The sequence below is a fragment of the Marmota flaviventris genome, chromosome 18 (assembly GCF_047511675.1).
Source record: "Marmota flaviventris isolate mMarFla1 chromosome 18, mMarFla1.hap1, whole genome shotgun sequence".
Lineage (NCBI taxonomy): Eukaryota > Metazoa > Chordata > Mammalia > Rodentia > Sciuridae > Marmota > Marmota flaviventris.
In genome coordinates, this window is record NC_092515.1 from 57,462,971 (window position 1) to 57,482,630 (window position 19,660).

At 50.0% G+C, this 19,660-nt stretch overlaps 1 protein-coding gene across 2 annotated transcripts in view; it reads left to right on the plus strand.

The window, feature by feature from the left end:
* Window positions 1–12,111, plus strand: part of Gan (gigaxonin) — a 61,389-nt gene extending 49,278 nt beyond the window's left edge. For both annotated transcript variants that reach the window (XM_027933199.2, XM_071604094.1), the window contains one exon: window positions 29–12,111. In XM_027933199.2, the coding sequence (XP_027789000.1) occupies window positions 29–210 (182 nt within the window). In that variant the 3' untranslated portion in view covers window positions 211–12,111. The remainder of the gene's footprint in view (window positions 1–28) is intronic.
* Window positions 12,112–19,660: the final 7,549 nt, after the last annotated feature.

Genomic DNA, 19,660 nt, shown 5'->3' on the forward strand with positions numbered 1-19,660 from the left:
CTAACCTTTGCTTACTTTCATGGTTTAGGTACCAACTACGACTATGTGCGTGAGTTTAAAAGAAGCACGGGGACCTGGCACCACACGAAGCCGCTCCTTCCATCTGACCTTCGCCGCACAGGGTGCGCGGCCTTACGTATTGCAAATTGCAAGCTTTTCCGCCTGCAGCTTCAGCAAGGCTTATTCCGAATTCGTGTTCATTCACCTTGAGGAGGATGCAGAGCAGAAAGCCAGGTCCTGCCCCGAGCGCACCATCACATAGCTGGACGGAAAGGGAAGCAGAGATGCAGCTAAACTTGCTCTGTGTGCTGGGCTGCGGTATGGTAACTCCGCGGGGGTCTTATAGTGCTTAGGAGCTTGAGCTTCTGCTCTTGTTTGGAGACCGTGTCACTGCTGAAAGACTGCCTGGGAGGAATCAGCTCCTCCGAGGAGGTGTGTCCGTAAACCGTGGAGCTAGTAAATTATATCAAAAGGAAAAGGGAGTGGGAATTGGTATGATGTAAAGTATCCAAGTTAAAACACTAAGGTACGTTTTCCCTGAAGGGAACTCCTGTCTGACTGCTGTATTCAGCACGTGGCTTTGGTAAACAAACAGAAAATCCGTATATGCAAATCAACACATCCAAAAGCATACCAAGATTGCTTTTCTACCGCACTTGGAAGGATATATTATGCCTAACCCTGTCCAGTGAATTTGTGCCTAAAATGTTAGATTGGACTCAATGCCAGTTAGTCTCCATTTATTACTAGTGCTCTGTCCTAAGAATCTTTTTAAGACTGTATTATGATGAATTGAAACTGAGATAAAATTTCTCTCTCATGATGTTTTGTCTTAGTCGTGTAAAGATCCAGTAAATTGATTAGTCAGGTCACAGCTCTTGTGTGAACTTCAAGGAAGTTGCTAACTTCTCTCATTTTAGATTAAGATATGTCATGCCATAATTTCTGGGGTAGTACTTTCAGAGTTGTGAAGGATCTCATGCAGTGCCATTCTTCCTTTCCAATCGATCAAACCATTTTATAACTATAAGGATAGGAGATTTTATAAAGGAAAGATCTGAGTCAGATAAATATTAAAGGGTCTGCCATGACTTTAAAAAAAACTGTTCAGATAAAATACATAGGGATCAAAACCTTTTTAATATAATCCGTCTGAAAGCACACAAAGTCTTGTTTACTACTGTTTAGAATTTGAAAATGTGTCTTAGAATGCAAATCTGTGTTGAGAATCTGGTCTTTGTAGTAGAGTATTCCCAATGCCGTTCACTGGTAAGAGTTTTAGACAAATTATGCTATGCGTAATGTTTGGCTGGTAGACTAAACTACCTCAACTTAATTTCATTCTGTTCATAGTAGGCCAATTACTCTTTTTCCTCTTTCCCTCCTTTCCTATCACTCATTCCCACCTCCACCCACTCCACCCCACTTCCCAGAGAAGAGTTCTTTCATTAGTGGAACTTACCTTGTAAGATATTTTGTTTTCCATTCAAATTATACCACCTTGGTGTGAAATCAGGGACTTCAAAGTGTTTGATTACTTCATAGTTCAAATTTTATGCAATATCAAATTTCTTATCGATTTAATATAGAGTACTTCATTTCTAATTGTTTTCTATAACTTTTTTTCTCTTAGAATATGGCTCTAAGCAGTAGCATTTTGTCTTAATAATTATTAAATGTATAAATACATCCTTTGGTTATAGATTTGAGAACAGGAATATCTTCCATGTGGGGAATGTTTGTATGCAGTTAACATGCATATGAAACATCGCTTGTATGTTCCCACCCATGGACAGGAAAAAGGGTGAACTCTCTGCAGGTTTTTGTACACCTGCTGGAAGTAAGTTAACACAAAAGTCATTACCTAGGGCCAGGCTTGGGGTCCTGAAGGATGTTAGTGCGGCACCTTAACTCCCAGGTGTGTCCAGGAGGTGCCAGGGAGGAGGAGGCATAGCATTTTTATCTTGTGCACCAGAGGCACAGGCCAGGTGTGCCGCGGTCTGCATCCTGGCAAAGGCAGCGTCAGTGCCAGGCCTGGGATTGTAGTGTGTGTCAGCCCGCTGTTGTCCACACGTTCCCATGCTATGTGGCCACTGCAGAGAAAGAGCACTTTCTTTTTACAATTAGATACTAGTGTTGGAGGAAAAAATTTACTGAGAAAGTGGACGTGCTTTGGTGGACTCTCGCATTCAGAAGCTGCAGTTGGCACGTTCCAGGGTCCTGACCTGTGTCACAGCCTTGGTGGGCAGCAGTGCTCTTTTTCCAATTCCTGAAGTTTAAAATCCTTCCCAGTCTACGTCAGGCCTCTCCAAGAAGACAATGCGTTATTTAGGAATGAGTGAGTCCTATCGCAATGTTATCAGTGCCTGCATGACTTGGTCAATTCACTTTAAAAAAGTTTTTTTTTTTTTTTTTTAATTTAGTTCTTTGACACTGTAGCTGCAGAAATTAGATAATGTTTTATAAAATAAATTTGCCATTTAATATGGGATGCAATAACAAACAGAAGCTGCTAAGTGCCAAACTATTCCTTTAGTGTACATAGATACAGTACTATCATATTAAAGCATAGGGCTGTGTTGAATTTTATTATGTTCCAAAATTAATCTTGACTTTTTTGTAAATTACACTTAGTCTTGTAAATTATAACTCATTTCATGCAGGTTTGTGTTTTAGCATTCCACTTAAGCCTTGAAACTTTGTTTCTTGATAAATTTGGGGTGGTTCTTTCTCTTCAAGGCACTTTGACCAGGTGTGTGTTGCCTTTGGCAGCTGAGGATAATCTTACAATTTTAAACACAGTATCTTCGGGGAAGTGCAATTTGTTTTCCTCATCCCACCACAGAGGGAGGCTGACCCGGGTTAGAGGAAGTGGACATTTAAAGAAGCTCCCCTTGACTGCAGTCTACAGTAGGTTTGTTTGTTTGTTTGTTTGTTTAACACATCCAAACTTGGGTCTTTCAAAGATTCAAGTGTTTAATTTAAAATGAAGTGTTTGCTTTTTTGAGTGCTTGTATCCTATGAGAGGAGAAAGTGTGGTGGAGACAAGCGCATGAGCAGTGTGTGCACCGTTGTGTACGCTGGGCCACGTGGCTTGTGGGTCTGTGTGTATGTTTACTTTTTGAATTGTGGTTCCAAACTACAATACATTACTGTCTCCTGGTGCTTCAGATAAATTCTTGAGCCTGTTGACCCTTACTTAGTATATTCTACTGTGTTAGATTCATGTTGACTGTAAATATGGAATTATTTGTAGTGTGAAATAAGTTTTACTTGGTGTTTGCATTTCTCTTCTGTGGCAGGATCAAAAGCAGTGTTTACCACCCAGGGGTTGGTTTGCTGTAAAGATTTGGCCTAAGAAATTTGGCTTGGTATTTCACTGGTGTGAGGAGTTGGTAACCCCCGTGGGGTGTGCTGAGCAGCGTGTAGTGTGTTGAAGAGGTCTCTACGCTGCAGTGTCACTATACTAATGGTACCTCCTTTGTCGATGGTTTGGAAGTGTGATTTTTATGATTTGTAAGTTGGGGAGATTCCCTAGGCCACCCATAGGAACTGCAATCTTTGTCTAAATGTGGCAAGGATAGCACCGAGCTCCGGCAGCTCAGTTGCTCAGGGGCAGTGGGGTAGGTTTCCACGGAAGAGCCCAGCTACCTTGGTCCATTCATCTTCCTACCCAGTCTACCAAACCAGAGACTCCCAGAAGTTTCCCAAGGAGAGAAGAACCCAGCCTGTTAGCTTCCAGGATGCCCACTTTCCTAATGAGAGGTTCCTTGGTCACATGAGGACATTTGATTGTCTGGGGGAAAATGAGGTGGCTCTTCCACTGTAAGGGCAGAAAGGCACTGAAACCCCCAGCTAACTGCCCTGGGGAGAGACAGGTGAGGCTGCTCTCCAGGGCTGCCCCGGAGCCACAGAGACCCTGAGGACAGCAGTGACAGATGGGTCAAGAGTAGCAGAGCCTGCCCCTGGGCCAGTGGACAGATGCTCACTGAGCACCTGCCAAGGACTGAGCTGCGCCTGGGAGCTTAACCACGAGGCAGACATCATGCCGTGCTCCCTCTCCAGCTGCTGAATGTGAACTGCATGAGGACCCTTTGTCATCTGCTGATCTCAGTACGTGCCACATAGTAGGTAGTCAGTAAATGTTTGACAAATTAATATTATCCTTGTAACCAAAGTGATGCTCTTCAGCACACTGATAAGTGACTTCCCTGGATTTTAAATGAGGAGTTTTGTGCACAGACAGGCTAACCTTCTGAGGCGCCGGGGAAACTAATGCAGAATAAAAAATGCAAAGTGCCTGATGCGGGTGCACAGCCTGTGTCTCTATGGTCTGTAGGGTTTTTGAGACCCTAGGCCCAGCACGCCTGACGTTCATCATGGTTAGTGTTAAGTTTTATTTATTGCTTTTTATAATGGCACCAAAATCTTTTCCAGAACATACTACTTTGCTCCTCGGATCTCTGTCATGGGTAAAGTGTGGCTTCATTTCTCACTTCAGGTCGGAGCAGGAACCAAGGCAGAAGCCAGGGTGTGGGTTAGCAGTTCACTACTCAGACTAGTAGACTATTGCTTGATTTTCTGGGCTTGCAGATGTGTTTGATCACGTGTAGTACACTGTAAACTCCCAGACAGTCCTTTGCAAGTGACTCAGGTGTGAGCTGAAAGATCTTTGGTTTCCTTGTCACCTAGAAGTAAGAAGCATAGGAACTCACCAGGTTCAGGACACAGAGGTCACATCTGAGAGAGGCAGGGTGACCTGTGAAGAGCCAAAGCTTCCTGAACTTCCCTCTTACCCCAGATGCTCAGGCAGGGGAAAGAATCTCTAAGAATGTTGAGGAAAGTGTTTTGCTAGCTTTTAGTAATCCCTGAAGTATTCTCTACAGCTTTTTTAGAAATTATAGGTGTTCATTTTAAGTCTATCGCAGCAGCATCTTGTTTCTAATAGCTCCATCTAGGGACCCATGAGGACTTCACTGACGCCTTAGCATCCTGTGGTCCAAGGTGCTCAGTGTAACAAAGTGTTTTGTCTGTTGTTTTTTTCAATTCTATCATTGAAGTCCTTCAAGAGATTAGACTATAAAATTCTCTTTCTCATGAAAGAGAAAACTATAAACTATATCATGTAGTTATTTAATGAGGAATGGTTGTCTTTTTTAAAAAATAAAAACTATTCTTTTTAAATTGCTACTCAACTGAAATTTGGCCTAATGATAAATTTTGATACGGTTATCCTCTTTATTAAACCAAGTTGTTGAGTTTCCATTTCTACAAACATTTTGCCCATAGCAAACCTGCATTTTGCTTTTCCACATCACTGTGATTTGAATTAGAGAAGGTGTGGGCAGAAGGGGCCACATCCCAGACTCCGGTCACTGCCCACCTGGGTCAGATGAAGTGGGCACCATCACCAGCCAGAGGACTGATGAAAGTGAATAGCCACTTCAGATCACCTAGATCCCAAGTACATGTGGGTTCATATTTCTATCGCTTGGTGAGTTATTTACTCGGGCCTTATTTTTAGCCCTTTAGTACAAATAGCAGGTTCAGGTTCCTTACTTTTATTGTTCTTACTCAAAAGATACAAAGAGACAAACCTTAGAACTTGGATTAGGTTTTTCCAGTCATACAATGCACTTCCTGTTTAATTGGGTGAGAATTAGACGCATCGATTCCCGTTCTTTGTGTTCTCAGCTACCTCGCCTTGTGGTGTTGTGCTTGATCCCCTGCCAGTTTAGAAGAATTCCACATGTTCTGCCCTTTAGCAAAAGCCAGAAAGCGAGCAGTGAGTGGCCTCGGGGAGCATGATTCGCCAAGGCCTGTTTTCCATTTTACTCCTTTTTTAAAAATAGGCACTTTTAATCAGGGGGAACAATAATTCTCCTAGAGCTACTGCAAGGTGATTACTTGAAACTCGACTTGAACTTCAAAGAGTCTTTAAAAGGCTGTGTTTTCATATAGCAGAGGGCTTGGTTTCCATGCCTGTTAGGCTCAGATAGGAAAACGTGTCCTTCTGTAACTGGACACGCTGTCTGGAACCTAGGTACTAAGGCTGCTGTTTTTTATTTCCTGTAAGGTGCTGCTGTTTCCCAAGGCTGTCTTTCCTTTAGTCCTGATAACCCAGGATTTTAAAATGAAACTCTGGGGTGTTTCCCAAGTACAACCCCGTTGAGGTTGGCCAAACTATATAGAATTGGGTTTTACTTAAAGTCACAAATAATCTGGTTTGTCCCATGTGTTGGTTGATCTCCCTCAACTTCCTCCTGTCTGTGCCTTCACACCAGTGTCTGTCACCTTACCTGCTTCCTAAGTCAGGAGGAAGGGGCTGGGGCTCAGCAGTTATGGACAGACCCTCCCTTCCAGGAGATAGTTCTCGTGGGAAGGAGCTAGTTAGGGCCAGTGGAAGGCTTCACTAACCCTTGGTGGCCAAGGTTATGCCTATTCCTGAAGCCTTGCATACACAGAGTGACTTAAGCAACAGTAGAGTCTCTGTCCTTACCCTTGAGCAAGATTTAATTAGTATGCCTGTGCTTCTCAGAGTCAGGGGCTTGCTCCCCAGGCAGAATGGCAAAGCTCCTCCAGACACAGTGCATGAGCCCTCTGCTGACCTGCAGCAGACACAAGATGGTTCCTGTGAGTGGCCACAAGAACAGTCCGACTCTATCTCTTTTATTTTGCCCCAGACTCTCTTATTTTAGTAATTTTGAGGAAATCTCAAACCTTTAAATATTTAATCTATGTATTTTCCTGAGTAGTTCTACCATGGAGGGTCCATGACCTTGGGAAGCACTTTAGCCTGAGGCTCAGCTCCGTTTCTTACCTGTAGAAGTAGGATGACCTGGGTACGCACCTGTAGAAGTGTGGAAGGGGAGTGCCTGCACGAGGTCATGCCGATTAACGGAAGGGATGGTCCTTGCACACATTGGTGGCAGCTGTCACTGCCCTATTGATTCTGTCAGCTATCAACACAGGAAGTACCCAGAGGCACTGGGTGGGCAGGGGGCTGCTCAGTGCTGAATAGCCCAGGCCTCATGGCCTCCTTTATTCCAGTGTCCACCACCAGAGGAGGTGAAAGTAAATGTCTGCTGGGTGCCGTGGCGCAAACCTGTAATCCCAGCAGCTCAGGAGGCTGAGGTAGGAGGATCGAGAGTTCAAAGCCAGCCTCAGCAACTTAACAGGGTCCTAAGCAACTCGGCGAGAACCCATCTCTACATAAAATACAAAAAAGGGCCGGGGATATGGTTCAGTGGTTAAGCACCCCTGGGTCCAATCCCCAGCACCAAAAAAAAAAAAAAAAAAGTATGTTTGTGTTTATAAAATTACCTCTTTCTGGACTTGTGCCCCCTCTGTCCTTCTTCGTCTCTGATATTTATATTCAGGATAATTCTAGATACCTGAAACATCCCACAATATGGGTTTAGAATATTTAGAGTTTTTATAAATAGCCTTCTGTTAAGAATTTGCCTAATGAAGTCCTCCAATAGCACTTAACATTTTTTACCAAAATTGAATTTTTCTTTTTTTTTTTTTTCATTAAAATATCAAAGATAGTGGTCTGTATTAGTCAAACAAACTAGATATTTTCTAGATCTTTGTTTGAAATCAATAGACCTAAACCATGATTTCTTAACTTGGATGTTATGTGAAACTTAAAAACAAGCAAACAAACCAACAAATTTGTGATGTGTGTGTGAGTGTGTATGTGTGTGAGTGTGTGCACTTTTGTACCTTCAAATAGAGAAGGTTATTACCAAAAGTGAACTTCTTTATGCTTTTATAATATCCCTCCCTTCCAGTTCAGGTTCTGAGGCTGGTGGGTTTAGCAGTTGTGACGTGCCCAGCTGATGGGGATTTCAGTAAGACATTCGGCAAGTTCTTGTTCTCTCTGTGACTAAGATAAGGGAGTGGGAACCAGGCCAGCGAGGCTGAGGACCAGACCCCAATATTTTCATTAGTAACTTTATGTAAAAACAGAGCAGACAGAGCAAAGCGCAGGGAGGGATCTGTGTTGGCTGTTCAGATCCACAGTGCTCTCTACAGGGTAAGGCGAAATATTAAGTCTGGGTCTGGGTCCAGAAAACCTAGTGGCTGCCTGAAAGAGGGAAACCATTGCAAGTGGGTTGTTGCCCATTGGAACGTGGACCGGGTGCTCAGCACTTGTCTGTGTGTGGGATGAGGCCGAGAAGGGGTCTGCCCACTGCTTCCCTCTGTGCTGCTTGCTCTGCCCAGAGTGCCCACTCCAGGTGCACAGTCTGAGAGGATGCCAGCAGGGCACAGAGGCAGCTGTGGCCAAAGCCTCTGAAGGCTTAGGAAGGAGCAGATGTGCATGTTCCAGAGGCTCCCTCAGACAGCAGCCAGACTCGGGGACAGAGTTCGTCACCTTCAGGGCTTTCAGGCAGAGCTGCCTCAGGCTCAGCTGGTGCCCTCTGCACCGTTGAGTGCTCTCTTCTGACACCCACGGTGGGTGGGGGGCCTGCAGCCACTCTGCAGGCAGAACAGCCTGGGCACTTCTACCTTGAGAACAAGAGCCCAGAGCAACTTGCGAGTGGAAGACTCTGCGGTCATTTGTTCAGTCAAAACAGGAAGAAACAGTGTTCACATGTGAGCTTGGTGGGGTGGGGTGAGAGGAGTCCACGTTCCTTGTGCTCTTTGCCCTGTTCCCTCCCCCTCCCTCCCTCCACCCATCACCTCTTCAGCTCCTTAGCTGTGGCAGTGGCCACCCCAGCAGCCCTGTCACTGTCTGCACCTGGTCGTGTTGGTTCCAGTAGAACTTTCAGGAATGGTCTCACTTCTAGAGATTCCCCTAAACTGTACTCTCCACTAGAGGCACGAGGCTGGCTCTGCGTGTGTTTGGTTTAAACCCCACGCTGCCTCCACAGACTTAAGAAAGCTGAGGCGGAAGTTGACCCAGGCCGGCGGGCCTCGGCCAGGGCGGCTGCCGGGGCCCGTCCACCTCCCCTGGGCCTCATTTGCTGGGGGATCACTTTGTCCTCCCTTGAGGAGTATTTGTTCTTCTCGTGGTTCATCTTGTCCCTGCTCCAAGGAGAGTCCACTGCAGATCCCCCTGTGTCCTTGGGGGAAGGGTGGGCCGCACAGCCTGTGATACTCAGGCGCTGTCGTCACCTGTCGTGTCCGTTTGTTGGAGCCAGTGTTTTCTCTCTGTGTCCACTGACCACCCAGGGATCCCGCGAGGAGGAGTCTCTTTGGGAAGACAGGTCCTTCCCACAGTCACGCCTCATCCTCTGCGTCCCAGGGGGAGGGTGTGGGGCCTGCTGACAGCCTCCTTAGCCACGCTCTTCCCGCTCTTCCCTCTTAGTAGCTTTGCCCCCACCCTTTTCTTCCATCCCACCCCTTTCCTGGCCTAGTCTTCTAACTGCTGAAATTAGGTAGCAAAAAAAGGACAGCCGACATGACCCTCCAGCCCCCAGCCTCGTGATGTCCAGGACGTCAGCCTTGTGGAGCTTGTAGGGACAGCATTCTCCTGTAGCCCTGACCATGCCTTTGTGCTACCATTTCCCATGGCCGGCCCGCCCTGACTGCAAGAGCACCAGACCCACCCGGCAGGCCCAGCAGCATCCCAGGTCTGAATCCGGACCTCTGAGGCCAAGGCACCCCCAGCCCTGAGCAGCTGTAGCCTAGAGCAGGCGCCCTGCCCGCCTGCCCTGGAGGCCGCGGGGCTCCTCTCTGAGCCAGGGGAGGGGCAGACACCAGGCCTCACATACTACCTCAGCACCCAGCACCCAGCAAGCACTGTGCAGCCCCAAATTGTCCAGCGAGACGTGCACAGGGCCCAGGGTGCCTTTCGGAAACTCTTAACAAGCACTCCACCATGCCCTGCCTGCCCAGCACAGCCAGGGCCTCGGTGGACTCTGTTCTCTGCGTCCTGTGGAACGTTCCAAGAGCGGACTGGGGCCTTTTCCTTCTTCTCTCTTATTTATCTCTGACTTAAACACTCCACTCCTGTACTCCAAATGGGAGTCGAATTGGAAATCAGAATTGCTCATTTACTTGAGAGAAACCATCTTTTTGTATTTTTGTCAGAAGGAATTTTTGCTTCAAAATAAGCTCTAGAAAATATGCTATTAATTTAGCATAGCTCATTGAACTTGACTCTTAGGCTTTTGTTTAAAAAAAATCATGGGGGCTGGGGTTGTGGCTCAGTGGTAGAGCACTTGCCTAGCATGTGCAAGGCCCTGGGTTCAATCCTCAGCACCACAGAAAATAAATAAATAAAGATATTGTGTTCAACTACAACTAAAAAATAAATATTTTTTAAAAATCACGGTATATGGGACAAAAGGGTATCATTAGCTTTAAAAAATAAATGCATAACCTCTAATAGGTATATTAAAACTTCCCTTTCCAACAGGGCATCGCAAAATTCAAGCTCTCCATGAAAACAGAGGTCATCTAAATGCCACGGGTAAATAATTTTCTGTAGGGAAATGCAGCAGGTGGCCTTTAGTTGAGAAAAGCACAGGCTATTTAGCAGAACTTACTTAGTTATCAGACGCTTTTTCTGCCCATGGGGTCTTTTCATTTTGGATTCCTCTAACTCATCTTTTGTTCAGTTCCTCCCTCCTGTACACCATCAAGTCACCAGTGACAGAGTGAGGGTCATTCTGTTTTGTCTCATACATTTGTGAATTGTGACAGCCCTGCGTGGCCTCTCCAGAGGTGTGGGGCAGCCCTGCAGCTGGTTCTGCAGGTCATGGGCACGCGCGGCGGGGCGGGGGTGGGTGCAGAACCCTCCATGCCCCCCACTCCCTCCCTTGTGCTTGTCAACCTCACTGCAGAAGCTGCGCGGGCAGGCTGGGACAGACCTTGTGCCGTTGCAGAGTGTCACTAGTGACACGGATGTTTGTGCCCTCTGTGAATGAGATGGTCCTGGTCCTCGGCCCATGCAGCCTGGAGATTGGCTTGCTGTCCCGGCATTGGTCTTCTGCTAGGAGAGAAGGCCGTCCGGGAAGTTCCTTAAAACAAGATTGTAAGTTCAGGGTGACTCCCCCGAATTTGGGGGCTGCTGTTTGCAGGCGGTCCTCGCCCAGCAGAATGGCCCATCTCACTCTCACTGGCTCCTGCCTATATTGTCCCTGGCACCTAGTATATGACTGTCGCCCTGGTAAAGGACTGGCTTCTAGCACACTCTTGTCATATTGATGCTTTTAATACCATAGGGAAAATTCCATAAAGACCATTTATAAATGCCAAATTCAAAAAAAAAAAAAATCATCCTGTTAAGCCCAAATCTGTGTGATTGACACGGTACATGGTACGTGCAGAACGGTTTTCAGTTTGAATCCTGCAGCTTTTGTCGCCTAGCAAAGGTCCAGGCTGGGATGTCTCCTTCAGCATGTGTTCAGACGCACGGGTACTGTGTATAAGAAGGTACCCGGAGGGCCCTCCTACTAGAAAACAGGGATTTGCAACAAACATACAGAAATGATGTTGTTATATAGGAAGTTCAAAATATTTGAAGGACCAGAAGGTTGCCACTTGTAAAATTGTACTCCCCAAATTCAGTAGGATAGTAGAGAAATTGTGCTAACTTGATTTCTTTGAAATGTCACGTCATGCATCTTGTGGTTCAAATGTACCAGTTTGTTCTGTGGAGTAATTTTCTATTCCTTTGCTGGTATGAAATTTAGCAAAGTTTGAAGTAATTTTTAATTAGTAAACTTTCTTACAAAGTTGCTTTATGGTTTACAAGTAATTCTGATGCAAAAGATCATGTCAACTTTCTTAAGTAGCACGCACTTTGTTTACATGCTTTGGTATGTCGTGGGGTAACTATGGGGTCGATCCCTTCTCCCGAGCACAGGACCTGTGCAGTGGGGGACATATTGCCATTGTGCTGTTCTCTTGTACCAAGGATCAGTGAAAGTGTTTTATCTTTTTTACGTAGTTTGTAATGACTGGATTTTATAACTGTAAGAAAACAGAAACAGAGTGTTGTATTTTGATCTGAAATTTGTGTATGGTAAAGTAATTTTGTTTTATGTATTGGAAGTTCATTTAAAACTTGAAATATTTTCTAGAAGGGTACTGAACAAAATGAATTGTCTTTAAGCTGTTTAATTAACCTAATAAAACAATTTGATGGGGAAGGCATTCTAATTGTTTCCAGTTTTGAGTGCTTCCTGCTGAATCAGCGTCGTCAACCCAAGGAGGTTCGGTTCTTAAAGAGAACCTTGTCCTTCTCGTGGTGACTTAAATGGTCTGGGAGCTGCCGTGGAAGCCACGCTCCTCGCCCGTAACTCTGGTCTCTCCCACCGTCAGAGTGAGTCTGTGTTGACTTCCCCAAAAAACAGAGGGTGTGTCCTGGGCTTCAGTCTCTGGACACACAGGTCACCTGCCAGCTCACTGAGGAGTCACTGGCACTCCGTGTGCAACGCTGGCCACACATGTGCCCCCATCCTGGCCATGCCACTCGGGCTGAGGGGTCTCCTTGTCCAGAGGACAAGGACAGTGGCAGAACCCCGTGATGACACCCTGAACCGGATGATCTCCTGAGACCCTCTTTTTTTTAACGTGTGGCACCTACATCTGCCTGAGAGCTTGGCCTACAGGGATGCGCCCCATGTCACCTGCTCCAGGAAGGAGCACACTGTGCAGTGTCGACGTGTGGGACTGCCCGTCGTGATCCTTGGGCCTGTTGACTGCTGCTGAGAGTCATAGGGCCTGGTTTGGACACCTTTGTGGCAGCACCAGGCACTTTGTCCTCACATCCGCCCTGTGAGGAATGCTGCTGTCATAGTCCAGCAAAGGAAGCTGGCACTGAGAGTCACTTGCCAAACCCCGGGGCCCAGCGGAGGCCACTTCCAACATCCACACCCCCAGTAACGCCACTGCTCTGCCTGTCTCTCTGGAAAGGGACAAACTTTCTTTTTTCATGAGCCAGGGTCTTGCTGTGTTGCCCTGCTGGCCTCAATCCTGGGCTCTAGAGACCCTCCCACCTCAGCCTCCCGACTAGCTGGGACGAAACGTGTGCACCAGCCCAGCTGGACCGACTTTCTTGAAAGCGGTGCTGTTGTTGACTTAATGACGTGGGGTGGGACATCAGGCAGGAGTAGGGCCCAGGAGTCAGGAAACTTCCTGGACAGGAACCAGGCAAAAACCACCACTTTCAGCTGGAAGAGAGCTGATGAGACCCAGGGTCTTTTTTTCTCTTTTAACTAATACCAAGTTTGAGGTGTTTTTGTTTTGTCTTTTGAGGTGGTGTCTTACTATGTGGCCCAGATTGACCTTGAACTCGGGCTCCTCCTGCCTCAGCCTCCTGGGTCGCTGAACTACAAGTGTGCACCACCACACCTGGCAGAGTTTTTGCTATTAAAGAAGCCCCTCGTGGCACATGCTTGTAATCCCAGCACTGGACAGGCTGAGGCATGGGGACTGCAAGTTTGAGGCCAACCTTGGCAACTTAGCGAGAGCCTGTCTCAAAATAGAAAACAAAAAAAGCATTGGCTATGTAGCACCCCTGAGTTCAATTCCCAGCACCAGAAAAGAAGCAGCCCACCCACCCGTCTGGAGGCCAGAGGGGTCTGTAGGGTTCAGAGCAGCCTCTGGGGTTGGGACATGGGTCGGGCCTGCTCCTGCAGGGCTTCGTTACAGGGCCAAGGGCAAAGTGGGACTTCCAAGGGCTGGGCCAGCTGCTTCCACGGACCTGTCCAGCTCCAGCCAGGGCTCCTGCAGGGGACAGGATTGGAAAGATCTGCTCCCTTCCCTGGACTGGCGGGGGTGGGGCCATGTGGTCTCACAGCTCTGCTTTTCCTAGTGAAGGATGAATACGTGGAACTCTGCTGTCATTTAAAATGTCTCCTTTCAGATGAAAGAACAAGTTTTGGAGAGTTCTTGGAGAGGGGAGCCCTGGAGGACCGCTGGTGGAAGGCACAGCCGTGCCACTTGACGGTTCCTCAAGGTAACCGCTGCCGTGTGACCGCAAGTCCCGCTCCTGGGCGTGTAGACCTGAGAGAGATGAGCAGGGCTCGCGGGCTCGTGCTTGCTCTCGAATGGCCTTCGTACCGTGCACGTGAGCCCCGCACTGGGGACGGCTCCAGTGATTGCCAGCAGATGGGTGGACACCAGAACAGCCCGTTGCTGCGGCAGGACGTTAACCCTGGAGGAGGGACGCCGCAAGAACAGGCCGCGAGAAGCCAGCCAAAGAGCAGCCGTGCAAGTGACTCCGTCTGTGGGCGTCCAGAGCAGGCAGGTCCCTGGAGACCAGAGGCTGGCCGGGAGTGGGGTGGCCGCCCACGGGGATGAGGTTTGCCTTGGGTGATGAAAAAGAGCAAAGCCAGACGGAGATGAAGGTTTCACAAAATCCTGAACACCCCGAATGACCCTGAACTATTCCCTCAAAAATGGCGGATGGTGTGTGGATTTTACCTCAGAAGAAGATGAGCGGGGAGAAGGGAGCAAGTAAAAGTGATCAGTGCCCCAGAAGCTGTGTCACTGTTACCCCGGGAAAATGGGGGATCCACGTTCACATCCAGGGGTGTTTCCTCAGAGGGTCCTGGGACACAGTCAGACTGAGGACCGGGAGGGGCCGCACAGGAGTGAGGCCATCTCCCACCTGCCACGGCAGCGGAGACCTGGAAGATGCCCTGTGAGCAAGGACCCTCTGCCTTGGAACAGCGGCCATCTCTGCACATCCCCAGTTCCCCGTCCTTGGCTTCAGGAGGGGGAACTGGGGACGTGTACCCAGAGTCGGGACGGTGACGGTGGCGTCTGCAAACCCACCTGCAGACTTGTCCTCGCCGGCCATCAATCCTGGGCAGTGCGGCCCTGGCTGGCAGCAGGCACGCTCGCCAGGGTGCAGGGGATTGTGCAGGTCACGTGCAGATGCTGCGCCACTTGAAATAAGGGGCTCAAGCCCCCGCAGCCTTGGGATCCTGGCTCTGAAGTGACGCCAGGGGCTGCGGCTGCACTTCTCTCACTTGGATCCCATGGGTGTAGCCTTCTGGTCTTAAAGCCAAACCTGGGCTCAGATCAGTCTCTGCCACCAACTTGTCCTTGCCTTCTGCCTGGTTTCTTGGGTACAGGAGCCAGAGCCAGAGGGACGTGGTGAGGACTGAAGTGGCCGTGGCAGCATTGAGAACAGCGCTGGCCCTCTGGGAAGCGCCTGTGCCTAGCTCATCAGTGCTGGGCGTGGTGCACTGCCCGTCGGCACCCTGTCGCTGCAGCCAGCCTGGCCTGCCTTCCCCCCGCTGCCACCACAGCCTCCCGGCCTGTCCTGAGCACAGGATGGAGTGGGGCACCCTCATCGTTCAACACTCCCGCTCCCAAGTCACAGAGCAAGGCCATCACTGCTGCGGGCCGGCGGGGGCTCAGGGGTCCCGGCCAGGGATCTTACAGCAAGGACCTGCGGTTTACCAGCCATGGCCAGGAAAGGGGAAGCCACCTTGCCCATGGCCAGAGGGCCACCCGCGGCTCATGTCTGCCCAGTACAACTGTGGGGCTGGGCGGGGGGGGGGTTGCTTGCCTGAGTCAGCTCACCTTGGTGTCCCCTCCAACCCTCTCAGCTGGCCAGAGACTATGCAGGGCCAGCATCAGCAACCATGCCAGGCCTGTGACAGGTCCTTCCTAGCCAGCACGCTCAGGCTTGTCCCCAAGATGACGCAGCAGCAGGAAACACTCTTACGAAACCCAAACAATGCCCCATGCCCCCCATGCCCCCCACATACCTGCCCATCCTGATCCCTGAACCGGTGACTCTCTTCCCTGACTCCCGTGAGTGATGAAGCGTGTTGAGATGGGAGGTGACCCTCGATTACCCAAGCAGGCCCGGCGTCATCGTGAAACAGGAAGTGAGCACAGGTTGAGGGAGGGATGCAGGCCACCAGCAGAGTAAGTGGGCACCTCCAGAGGTGGAACGGCAGGGGACGCACTCCCCGCTGGCGCCTCCAGAGGGAGCCAGCCCAGATGACACCTTCCTGTCGGCCCAGGGAGCCTGTGCTGACAGCTGACTGCGGTTTTGTGTGCATGTGTGTGTGTCAGGGATGGGGGGCGTGGGGATCTGTCATTGAACTCAGGGGCACTTAACCACCGGGCCGCATCCCCAGCCCTTTTTAAATATTTTATCTAGAGACAGGGTCTTGCTGAGTTGTTCAGTGCCTCACTAAGTTGCTGAGTCTGGCTTTGAACTCACAATCCTCCTACCTCAGCCTCCCGAGCCGCTACGATTACAGATGTGCACCACTGTTCCTGGCCTCCAGACCTGTAAGGTAATAAATGTGAGTTGCTTGAAGCTACTAAGTTTGTGTCAATTTGTCACAGTAGCCAATGCAGTCCCACTCTCAAGAAATTAGAATCTGATGCCAGGCATGGTGGCTCACACCTGTAATTCCTGAAGCTTGGGAGGTTGAGACAGGAGGATCACAAGTTCAAAGCCAGCCTCAGCAACTTAGCGAGACCCTAAGCAACTTAGCAAGATCCTGTCTCAAAATAAAAGAGAAAAAGGGGGCTGGGGTTGTGTCTCAGTGGTAGAGCACTTGCCTAGCAGGCGTGAGGCACTGGGTTCGATTCTCAGCACCGCATATAAATAAGTAAATAAAATAAAGTCCATCAACAACTAATAAAAATATTTAAAAAAAAAAAAAAGATTAAAAAGGGCTGGGGATGTGACTCAGTGGTTTAGCCTCCCTGTGTTCAATCCCTGGTACCAAAAAAAAAAGAGAGAGAAATTAGAATTTGACAAATCTGGAGGGGGCCTGCGTGAGCTGAGAGCCACCATTCTAAGGGCATTTTGGAAATGAGACCTCTGCTTGCAGAGCTGGCCGGACATTGCCAAGGTGTCCGCTGGGCAGAGCTGCTGCCTACTCTCCTGCAATTGAGCCACTCAAACTTCCCACCCTCCCAAGGCTGCAGCGAAGTCCCTGGGCCCACGCAAGGTGTGCTGAGGCTTCTCTTTACCCAGGCTCCTCCTCAGACTGCAGCCAGGGCAAGGAGACGCCCCAGACAGGGCTTGCGTCCTCACCAGTCTTCTATGCAGATCCCTCAGCTCCTATAAAACCCATCCCAAGTTCTGGCCACTCCTTCCCAGTCTGCTCTCATGGTGAAGCCCTCGGCTGCTGCCCGCCTCATGGAGAATCAAGTTCAGCCATCATGCTGGGGCCTCTGAGCTGCTGTAAGATGTCCCTTACCCACTGCTCAGCTTCATTTTGTGTTCAAAGTTTTGAAGTCGAGCACCACTGAGACCAAGCAAGTGTCCTCCACAGCCTGATTTCTGATTCTGCCCTACCCTGCCACCTGTCACCTTTGGAAGGTAGAAAAACACAGCCACATTATTTGGCAACTACTCCCACCAAAAGGAAAGGGAGTTGATTTTCCCATTTGCTGATCCATCTGGGCCGGTGACTCTTGGGACTCATGGTGGCCAATAGGACATGGCAGAAGTGACTTCGTGCTAGTTACAGGGCCTGGGCCCAAAAGTGGCCCTGCAGCTGTGCCTCGCCCTCTTGAAACCCTTTGGCCACCATGTAGCGAAGCCTGAAAGCTCCACCACTGTGGGTCGCAAGAGCCACACGCACAGAGGTCCAGCTGGCAGCGCGACAGGCCCAGAACTGGGAGCAAGGCCCTCCAAAACCCTCCCACCCCGTCGGGCTGCACACAAGACTCTAGTGAGGAGGGGCTTCAAGCAAGACCACCGAGAGGACCTCCAGCGGCACCCAGGCCACTCTGCTAGACGGCGAGGACATAGATGGTGGCAGTGTCAAGGGACGCGTGGTGATGCTGCCATCAAGAACTCCGGCTGGCCCTCACTGCCATCCTTCATCATCTCTCTTCCCCACCCTCCCACTCCAGCACTCCCTGGAACTCAGCTCTACGCCCTGGACTTTGTTACCTGTTCGGGGATCTCAGTGCCTCAGATGACGCCCAGTAGGTACTTGATGGACATTAAAAAAGACTGGGGATATGGCTCAGTGACAGCACCCGGGTTCATTCCCCAGAACCAAAAAAAAAAAAATGGTCATAAGGGAGGCCCCTCTGGCCCCCGGCTGAGACTTCAAGCCACGTTCGTTCCAGCACGGGAACACGCGCCTCCCACTCGGCAAGTGGGAGCCTGGAACCTGGGACAGAGGCCCACACCTGAGGGGCAGCTGGGGCCGGTCAGCCTGCGTCCCTGCAGTGCCTCTGCTCCAGCTGCCCACGTGGAGGCGTGGAAATGCCGGTCCCTGTGTGTTTAGGCCGATTTACTTGCTTGGAGGAGGCACATTTTCTAATTTGGTCCCCATGCTGGGGCTCCTCAGCCCTAGGGCCTGAACAGCAAAGGGGAGGAGGCTCAGGTGGCCCCTCCCTTCCAACCAGGGCGAGAGAGTCCCGGGCAGGCCCCTGTCCAGGGTGGAGTCGGGTCTGAGCACTGCAGGCAGGAGGTACAGCCGACCCGGGCAGACTCACTTCCTCTGCGTCTCTCCAGCCTCCAGTCCCCTCCTAGTCCTAGTCCCTGCAGCCTCATCCCGTGCTGCGACCAAAGTCCACCAGCCAGCGTGGCACTGTGGGCATCTCCTGGGCCAACCCCAGTCACAACCTCCGGCATGATTGTCACGTTGGAGGGACACGATGCAGCCCTACTCTGTCATCCATCGTGAGATTCTAATTCTGTGAGTTCTTCTCAGATGAGGAAATGAAGATCCATTTGAAGTCATGTCCAAATGGTGCCAACTGTCGTCCTTGGGGGGGGGGGGTTGAGTGGCTTAGAAGGCAGGGGCCTGGACCTCAGCCACCAGTGGGAGCTCCATGGCCCTCACCCACCCCCACAGCCCCGCTGGACCTGAATTGCTCCTGGAATATCCGGGGACGACAGGGGCCAGCAGCCTGTGACTTAGGAAGAAAGGTGGGGGGATCCCTTTCCAGCTGGGTCCTCAGTGGAACTTCCATAGCCCTTGGCAGAGAGGGAGGGTGGGGATGACTTCATGTTTGGATTAGAGACTCTCTCGGGATGGGACAAAGCCTGTCTTTATTTCAGGCCTGGTGACCTCGGTCTGAGTGGGTGGCTCCCTCCCAACCCGTGAGAGAAGAGATCCAAGCTCAGCGTGATCCCCGTGCTGAGTCCAGAATGTGTGGACACTAAGGGCGTGGGAGCAGCCTTCTCGCTTCCTGACACCTGCTGGTGCCACCCACTGTCCCAGACCAGAACACCAGCCAGGGGGACCGTGATCTGACACCCCTCACCTTGTTGGAGCATCCGTATCACCCGAGCTCTGACATGCCCACCCTTGGGCTCCACCTGAGACTAATTAAATCAGAGCCCCGAGGCCTGGGGGCGATGTAAACCCCCGGGGGGGTCTGCTGAGTCCTGCGTGAGTGGATACTAAAAGCCCCCTTTGTTGAACATTCGCCCTGGCCAGGCCCCCGGAGGTCATCTGTACACACCTTAGTCCTGGACTCTCCACTGATCCCTCTGAGGTAAGTACGGCTGTCGTCTCTGTTTACAGGTGAGGAAACTGAGGCACAGAGCAGTGGACTCATCTGCCCAGTGGTCAACATTGAATCCTTGAGTCTGTGTACTTGAACTCCAGGATGCTTCTGCCAGTTGGGGTGAGACCAGCTTTGTGCAAACATGGAAAATAAAAAGATGTGAGTCCAACGGGCCTCGGGCCAAATCCAAGTGTCATTTTAATGGAAAGAGCCTTTGGCTGGATTGGAAAGGTCGAGTTCAAAT